The sequence below is a fragment of the Osmia lignaria genome, chromosome 8 (assembly GCF_051020975.1).
Source record: "Osmia lignaria lignaria isolate PbOS001 chromosome 8, iyOsmLign1, whole genome shotgun sequence".
Lineage (NCBI taxonomy): Eukaryota > Metazoa > Arthropoda > Insecta > Hymenoptera > Megachilidae > Osmia > Osmia lignaria.
Genome location: NC_135039.1, coordinates 12,689,387 through 12,698,504, shown reverse-complemented (window position 1 = coordinate 12,698,504; position 9,118 = coordinate 12,689,387). Strand labels below are relative to the sequence as shown.

The 9,118-nt window shown below is 39.6% G+C and overlaps 2 protein-coding genes across 4 annotated transcripts; one reads left to right on the top strand and one right to left on the bottom strand.

Moving 5' to 3' along the window:
* Positions 1-2: 2 nt before the first annotated feature.
* Atg7 (Autophagy-related 7) lies at positions 3-3,830 on the bottom strand. 3 transcript variants are annotated; one of them, XR_004582026.2, is made up of 11 exons: positions 3,689-3,830; positions 3,162-3,594; positions 2,859-3,085; positions 2,299-2,770; positions 1,913-2,229; positions 1,530-1,830; positions 1,105-1,452; positions 924-1,039; positions 560-854; positions 364-502; positions 4-242 (listed from the first exon to the last, which is right to left on the bottom strand). XR_004582026.2 is itself a non-coding variant. In XM_034329460.2 (10 exons), exons 3-10 carry the CDS (start codon positions 3,053-3,055, stop codon positions 440-442), a joined length of 2,109 nt encoding a protein of 702 aa, XP_034185351.2. In that variant the 5' UTR covers positions 3,056-3,085; positions 3,162-3,594; positions 3,689-3,830; the 3' UTR covers positions 249-439. The 3 variants fall into 3 exon arrangements, 1 of the variants encoding a protein (XP_034185351.2); XM_034329460.2 differs by lacking the exon at positions 4-242 and having other exon boundaries at positions 249-502; XR_004582028.2 differs by lacking the exons at positions 3,162-3,594; positions 3,689-3,830 and having other exon boundaries at positions 3-242; positions 2,299-2,781; positions 2,859-2,998.
* On the top strand, positions 3,792-8,688 carry aux (cyclin-G-associated kinase). The gene is made up of 7 exons (XM_034329458.2): positions 3,792-3,931; positions 4,558-4,619; positions 4,692-5,277; positions 5,339-6,123; positions 6,212-6,934; positions 7,341-8,438; positions 8,527-8,688. Exons 1-7 carry the CDS (start codon positions 3,808-3,810, stop codon positions 8,632-8,634), a joined length of 3,486 nt encoding a protein of 1,161 aa, XP_034185349.2. The 5' UTR covers positions 3,792-3,807; the 3' UTR covers positions 8,635-8,688.
* The last annotated feature ends 430 nt before the right edge of the window (positions 8,689-9,118 follow it).

Here is a 9,118-nt window from a genome sequence, read left to right as displayed (position 1 = left end):
ATGTAGAGAATACTTTATTCACCCTGCTACCATAGACAACCACTGTATTTATTAACATTTATTAATCTATATCCTGCTTGCGTTATCCGATCGTTAAAAACGAGATTGAAAGACATTTTGTTGCATTGCGTTTCTTTCTTTTTTTTCTCAGTATTTGTATAAAATTTTATATAAAAATTGTATCTGTAATAATAAATTGATCTGAAGATTATACTTTACAAAGACATATGTCGAGTGTCAATCTATAAAAAAAGAAAAGAACAATTACAATAAATGTCGAGTATCAAATTCAATTATACAAATTCTAGAATACCAATGGTATTATAATACATATTATTCGATTACGCGGCGCGTAATGATTACCTTAATCTATTATACATGTAACAAACGCATCTTCGTCCAAAGTAAAATGTGTACAAGCGATGATAAATTTATTTTTTCAAGGCGTATCATCTTTTTTCTCTTCTTCGTCGTCGCTTATGTTGTCCAACGCGTAGCAAAGCTAAAATAAGAAAATATAATAGAAAATATATTTTACAATATTCCAGTCGATACGTACATCCTCTAAATCGGGTCTCTTCAATATCAGTTCCAAACCAGATAATTTCTCCAAATAGTTTGGAATATTACACGCGTCCAATACGAACGATAAACCGCGATTTTTATATTCCATGATAACAGGGACGGAACACGCGGTACACGCGGTGAACCTGTGTGTAATCGTCAACTGTGTATCGTAATTCCATAGAGAACCGCGTATCGTATGCGGTACACATCCCAACAGACCGACTAATTCGGTATCATTCTGAGTAATACTGTCCCTGCTGTTGCCCACTAACGCTCCAGCCTCGATGCTATAAAAAGAATTGAAACGTTAAATAAAATTTCACCAATTAACCAAAGCTTTCTATTCTCTTATTCACCCTTGAGGATGTTGCGTTACAGCTGCCAGTAATTCAACCGCCAATCCTGCAGCAATTTGTGATAAACCTGGCCTGCTAACTGTGCACTGCTGGTCCAGGGTTCTATCGGTTTGCGACTGCAGAATATGAAAGATAAATAAGAAATAATGAAAATGTTTGTATTAATTCATAGCACACGTACGTTTCCAGGCTGCGTTACATCGTTACAAAAGTAACAACCAAGATCTGAACCGCAAGGATGTTTTGTGTCCAAGTCTGGAGAAGATGGAACCGTAAGGTTCCGAGGACCGTGCCTCTGGACGGTGTAAGAATCAAAACCTAAAGCTGCGTTGATCGCAATTTTATTCTTCGCCGCGCACAAAACAGTGGGCAACCACCTAGCTTCGCGAGAATCCAGTAAAAGAAATACCACGTCGCTCTTCTCGACGAGTTCCTCTAATTGTTCCAATGACTTTATCGTAGAGGCCATCATGCTTTCACCAACGACGTGTCCGGGCATTGGAATATGGAGGACCACACCTTCTGCGTTCTATAGCGTTAATGTGCAATTATAATGAAATTTATAATGAAATTTTGTACGAAATAAGAAAATGTTTAACTACTCACCATACTTGGTCTTATATTAAGCAACGCGTCTCTAGCTGCATGAGCCTTGTGCTTATGTTTCACAGCATCCTCATGAGTGTACAAACTTTGTCTTACTGTGTTACTGTGAGAAACGTTCGAGCTATCAACAAAAGTTATGCTGTTCACTCCCCAACCAAGAAGGACTCTCGACACCGCACAACCCAAAGTGCCAGCACCCAATAGAAGGCACCTAAGATTACTAACCTTTTCTAGATCTAAATCTGGTACAAGACGCCATTTCATTAATTTTAAGTTCAGGTTGATAGCTCTGTCTGATAATCTGATACAAAAGCATAAGTTCCAGTGAAACGTTTTACATAAAAATGTAGATGTTATATATAATTTATTTTTCAAATAATTACTTGGCTGGGTCCATGGTATGCGATAGATCTACAATAGTAGGGCCCATTTTACCAGCTGCGTTTCTTTCCCAACCAACCAAAGAACATCCAAATACGTAGTTTCTGATTTTCTTCGAATCTTCGTACTCTTTTGTCTTTAATTTAAAGACGATACTATTCTGGGCCTTGTTTCCTCGTATTGATATTACTTTAATAATTTTTGTGAAACAATACGTAGGACAATGCCATAATAATAAACATAGTAAATTACGTAATGGCCATCCAGGTTGTGCAGTTGTACAAGGGTCATAAAATGCAAAGTAAAGTTCCTTGTATTCCTGAAACAGTTAACTGATAATAGGAAATGAAATGAACAATGTAATTACATAAAATTATATATTTAATACCTGCGATCCATTTGAATCAACTTTATTCATCTCAAGCGTATTGATTCCTGTGGCTAAATCAACGATGCTCATTTTATCTTCTTTAGATATCAAGACTGTAAAATAATTTTTTGATCTGCTGTCTAATCGTAGAAAGCCTCTGCATAGATCATCCGAATTATTAGTAAATTCCTGGTTAATTGGTTTTGGATTCTCTTCATAGTACATTTCAGGCAATTTTAAAGGAGTAGGATGAGCAACCCAATAATGAAATCTGTATTTTTTCAAATCTGAATAAGCCACTACTAAAAATAACGAGAGTTTCCAAGGTTTCTGTAATATAGAACCATCTTGAATGCTGTGAATTATATCCTTTCCGATTGAATCAATGAGTTTCTCAGGATCTATCTTTCGAAATGCTTCAAAGGTGTTGGTATTGATCATATGTCCCAAACAAACCACAGATGAATTATGACTGAACGTTTCAGTGTCTCTAAAAATGACCTACATGTAATTCTAATTTAATTCCGACAAATGCTTATATTTACAAGCGATTATGTTTCGTACAAATATAAACTTACTCGTTGAAAGACGTACAATCCATTATCAACGGATTAGTATTCTCCTCGTTTAAAGACTCGAGGCTATAAATTCCCCATAAATTAATCACTGCTTTCTCATCCAATTTGAATTTATCTATTTTCAATTCTGCAAATTTTGCCCAAAACGTACAATCTGTGGTAGACCTGAGAGTTGCGAATTTCACAAAGTTCGACATGTTTAAGGCTTCCAACAGATAACAACGAATCTGAAAATGATTTAACGTTAATGTTATGCCCAGTAATAAAATATGGTTTATTCGATAACAACATGACAAAACTCACAAATGCGTGTGTTGGAGATTCCGAATACGTCCACGGTCTGCTTATCTTAATAACCTATTCCGACCGCTTTATAATCGTCGATAATGACTAAATTTACGACGATACAAAGCGATACGAAATTCATATGATTGAAAAAAACAATTTTAATTTACGTGTCATAGGTGTACGAATGTTATTGTACATACATTAATAATGCACGCATGCGCGCGTTGAATTACAATGATAATTATTACAGTATTCACAAAAGGAATGAAAAAACAACAAAAGTATTCCCACCAATTCCCCACCATTTTTCTTATTTCCTGTAAAATTAATAATGACAATCATTTTTTATTATAAACTGATATAAATGGAACAATAATTAAAATTTATCTGTATATCTTATATGTTTTAACGCTAATAGTTAATTGAAATATCAAATGGAGCCTTCGTTCTGAAAGAAAATTAACAGAATTAATAATTTAATTATTGAAAAAATGATTATAAACCATTTCCATTATTTCGTAAGTTAAAAAACAGATTCGTACGGTACTGCCGATGGGTCCCGATGACGTCACAAAGACAGTATGGCCGGACAGCATCGGCTGTCTGCACTGTAACTTTGAAAGACGCTTTTCGGGGGTTCAAAGGGATATTTTAAAGAAATATGTCGGATTACTTAAGATCTGCTCTTGGATACTTGAACGGAGCCACAAATACGAACGAATACGTTGGACAAGTACTAGAAATCAACAATGTGAAATTACGTGTGAACAGGCTACTTGCCGAGGGTGAGTCTGTCAACCCTTTCACTTGTCCCAATGTATGATTATTATATTCAAGCAAAGTAACTGTTTTTTACAGTGACCCCTCTTAATTATTGCACAAAAATATCCGTTTGTTGTGTTAACATTCGATGGTAATGCAAGGGAATCGCGTACATCCTGAGAACACCGTAAATCCTCAACCTTTTGACATGTGTCAAATATGTTTTGACATTCAGATCTATATACATTACACGCCTAAATAATGTTTTGTAACATATTAAAAATAGCTATAGAATTTTATTTACTAACGTTCATTTAAATATTTTCACATGCAGTACCAGGCAATTGGTATTTGACAATTTAACGTACGTTTTTTAATCAAAATACAATGCAGTTGATGATATTTTAAGAGGAAATCAAAACTAAATGTAACAGACAAGTGCTCTCGTTTCTTTTGTTTGATAAAATATTATAGATCCATTCAGAAATAAGAAGCACTTCACCCTGTTATTAAATTTGAAAACAAAATATTATTGAAACAATGAAATTTTTAATACGTATGCTTGTTATTTGTATATGTATGCTCCTTTACATTTCCATGATAAAATATATAATTACCATTGATATTTAAATATATTAAATGTCAACAGGTGGCTGGGCATTAGTATTCGCGGTGGAAGATGTTAATACAGGAAAGGAATACGCTCTTAAGGTAAACACCTGCTATTTATATTATTGCGATACAATTAAATATAAATTATAACACTTACATCTGCATTTTTAGAGACTCATCGCTGTGGATGAAGAGGCTAACAAAAGTATCGTACAAGAAATAGAAACTTTGAAAAGGCTATCCGGTCATCCGAATGTAATTCAGTATCTGTACGCACAGCGGTTGGAGCGGGAGGACCGCAAAGGATACGAGTATTTATTAGTAACCGAATTATGTCCTGGTGGGACGGTAGCTGATATACTTAGGAGTTTATCAACGAATACCTTAACTCTTGCCCAAATATGTAAAGTAGCCTATCAGGCGACCAGAGCTGTGCATCACATGCACAGCCAACAGCCTGAACCGTTCGTTCATAGGGATATAAAGCTAGAAAATTTCTTAATCGGTACCGATGGTTTAGTGAAACTCTGCGATTTCGGTAGCACGTCGACCCAGCAGATTTTACCGAATCCATCGTGGAACGCTCAGAGGCGAGCCACGTTAGAGGATCAAATGGCAAAGTACACAACGCCCATGTATCGTGCACCGGAAATGATGGATACATGGAACAACGAGCCAATCGGTCCACCGGTTGACTGTTGGTCACTCGGTTGTATACTCTATTCCTTAATAACGTTGAGGCATCCGTTTCCCGAAGGTACGCATTGAAAACGCGAATAATAGAATCAGCTTTGTCACTGGTAACAACGTGTTTACAGGTAATAAACTTGCTATCGTTAACGGCAAGTATTCACCGCTTCCTGCTAATCCTCGTCTAGCCTGTCTCCATGACATAGTGAAAGGTTGTTTAGATGTATCGCCTGTACGAAGGCTGACGACATCGATGATACTGGAACGTCTCGCGGCGATAGCAGAGTCGAACAACTTTGATCCCAGAGAACCCCCGAAGATAGAAGTTCCAGCAAAGACACCGCCACCTCCTAGACCCGTACCGCCGCCCAGTACGCCTGCTCCTCCACCGAGGCCGTCACCGCCGGTGAACGTGCCACCACCTAGGCCTGCGCCGGTTCAAACCGCCGTCGCCAAGGTCCCTGTAGCTCAATCGACTGGCCTATTTAGTTCGTTAAAAGGCGGTGCTGGTAGTATTCTACGCAACTTAAAAGATACCTCGAGCAAAGTGATGCACACGGTGCAACAAAGCATGGCCAGGACTGAACTGGACGCAAGTTACTTAACGTCTCGTATATTAATAATGCCGTATCCAGCGGACGGTATCGAGTCCGCCTATCGAGCAAATCACGTGGAGGACGTCAGGGCTTTCCTTCAGGCACGACATCCGCCACCGGCTCGCATACAGTTGTACAATCTGTCCCGGGGACGACCGAACGTAACCAGACTTCCTGGTAGGCACATCGATTGTTCCTTCGCCTATGCCACGTCGGATTCGCACGCCCCGCTGTTGTCCGCGTTGTACCAAATTTGTCAGGATATTTATCGGTACCTGAACGCGGACTTCAATCACGTTGTAGTGTTATATTGCACCGTGAGTATGTTTCCTTGAAATTGTTTTATAGCGTTAAAAATTGTAAAACGAGAATCTGTAGTTGTAACGTTTATTAAAATAATTTTAGGATGGATACCGAGCGAGTGCCACGGTTGCCTGTACTTTACTCATCTATGCCAGAGCGTTGACGACCCCCGAAGAGACGATATCGTTGTTCACGACCAGGCGTTGTCAACCGCCACAGCTGCAGCCATCGGAACTACGCAGTATTAATTACATGAGCTTATTAAGTAGCGGTGTACAGCCACACACGAAACCGTTAGCCCTTCGCTCGTTGATGATACAACCGGTGCCGTTGTTCACCAGAGCGAAGGATGGTTCCAGGCCGTACATAGATATCTACAGCAACGGTGCGTTAGTCTTCTCTACGAAGCGGCCCGAGTACGAGGATATGCGGCTGTTCGGGATGATGGAAGGGAAAGTTTCATTGGCGCTAGGAAACGCTACGGTCCGCGGCGACGTAACCGTTGTAATATTCCACGCCCGACAGCAGCTCGGTCGTATAATAGGAATTAAAATCGCGTCCGTTCACTTTCACACGGGTTACATACCTTTGACTGAGAACACTTTAACGTTTAAGAAGAAGGATCTGGACGACGCCCCTGAAATCGGAGGGAAGTTCCACGTTCTTCTGAATATTATGGTCGCCGAGGAAAATTCGAAACTGGCCAGAGTACCGGCACCATGGGAGGCAGAAGTGACCACTAGTTTGATACCGGACGCGCTCTTCGGGTCCACTTTAGAAATGGAAGAAACGTTAGAAAACTTTAGAACTGCTCAACCGGAGGAGGTAAAACTTGATTTAATTAAATGTAGGTGCAGTGGCGGCTCGTAGGTAAAATTAGTGGGGGTGATGCTCCAGAAAATGTTTAGCCTTTAATTTAAAAAGTGGGAGCGACAGTGCTCTTTCTCCTGCGCAGCCTTCGCGCGCAGCTTCCTACGTGCGCATGCGCACACGGTCAAACACCGCGCCGCGGGAACTTTGAAGCGCACAGTTCCATACAAAGATTTTTCTATCTTTTTTCATAAACTTGGGGATGGCTACTGACATTAAGCTTAAGGATTATATATTGTACAAGTATAAACAAAGAATTAATATCAAGTGGAAATAGGGGATGCTATACGCGAACCGCCACTGTTCGGTGTTATAGTATTCAGTTACACCGGCGCTTTTCAACGATGCAATTTTCTGTTAGATTCCTAAAGAAGTGTCGGCTACGCCGTTAGCCGAAGAGCCGAGCAACGTTAGCGTGCAAGAAGAGGAAGCCGAACCGATTGAAAATGTAGAGGAAGAAATGAAGGAAGAGGCTGTACCGCTAGAAGCCGATCTACTGAATCTAGGAATGCCGGATACCAGTACCTTAAATTCTCCACAGCCTCCAGTGAACCCTGGATTAGATATATTTTCTAGCTCTAGTCAAAACGAAAGTGATCTCTTAGGAGGTTTTGGTGTTTTTCCTCAGGAAGAAACGAAAAGCACCGTGCCGAAGATTAGCGATCCTGCCCAGAATGATTTACTCTTTGGACACGATCAGCCTACGAAAAATGATAATACTAACAATAACTTAAACATGTTCTTCGAACAGAATCAATCCAATAGCAAACAGCAAGTGAACGATTTATTATTCGATCCTCTCGGAGGAACATCAGCGAACAATTTCCTAGGTGGTATGCCAAGCTCTAAATCGAGTACCGTGAAATCTTCGACCACCGAGGAGAGCTTTCCGCGTAACTCGAGCGTTCCAAACTTTGCAGCGCAGAGCAAGGACCCGTTCGCTAATCTTGCCAGTTCTTTGGGGGCCGGTTTAACGTCCAGTTGGAACGGAACGCCGAGGAACTCGAATACTCCCCAATCGGCTAGCCCCGCCCCGGCTAGTACGCCGATTCATTCCAGTCCTAATACGCACAGGTCGAACGTAGCCAGCGGTGAGAACAATATGGCGGATACCGGTGCTTCTAGCAATAAATCAACCAAAGGCGATGCCTTCGAGGATTTACTCGGTAGTCAAGGATACAACTTCTTTAGTTCAAGGAAAGCGGAGAAAGACAGTCCGAAGACGATAAATCAAATGAGAAAAGTCGAGGCTGCTAAGACAATGGATCCAGATAGGTTGAAGATTGCCGAGTGGACGGAAGGGAAAAAGGGGAATCTACGCGCTCTTCTTTGCTCGATGCATACTGTTTTGTGGCCGGAGGCGGACAGGTGGCAACGATGCGAGATGCATCAATTAGTTTCAGCTGCGGATGTTAAGAAAGCGTATAGAAAAGCTTGCTTGGCTGTGCATCCGGACAAGGTATATCATATGCATCGAATTATTATTCTGGGCAATTAATCACTAGTTTTGAAACGTTATTTAAATATGTATTCTTTTGTTGTTTCAGCAAGCAGGGACGGCCAATGAGAATATAGCAAAATTGATTTTTATGGAACTGAACAATGCATGGAGTACATTTGAGAACGATGCATCGCAACAAAACTTATTTAGTTAATTCCAATTGCTGTTACTTGTTGCTGAAAAAAAAAAAAAAAAATTTGAAATTTATGTCCATGATTAAAGGTAGTTCCTAGCGGAAAAGAGACCCGAAAATATTATTTTAATGTAAGATAACTCCGTGTTACACATTCCAGCTATGTTATCTTAGCTGTAGCGACAAAAATCTAACGGATTCGATAGCGAAAGGGCAGTGTTTGAAGTTGCATTTGTGATGGCTACCTGTGTATATGCATCTTTATCATATAAAAACCTTGTAAGATCACTTACTGTATTAACCGTACTGCGGCATAACGTATATATGTATATAAGGCAAAATGTAAATTAAGGAAGATTCCAAATATATAAAGATATTTTCCGGCCAAGTATTTTATCTTCTATCTAATAAATATATCCCAATCATAAACGTAATCTATCCTCAGCCTATTATCATTATTTTCTCCAACTTCATCAAAATTCCTTTATAATAATTTAAAAAAAAA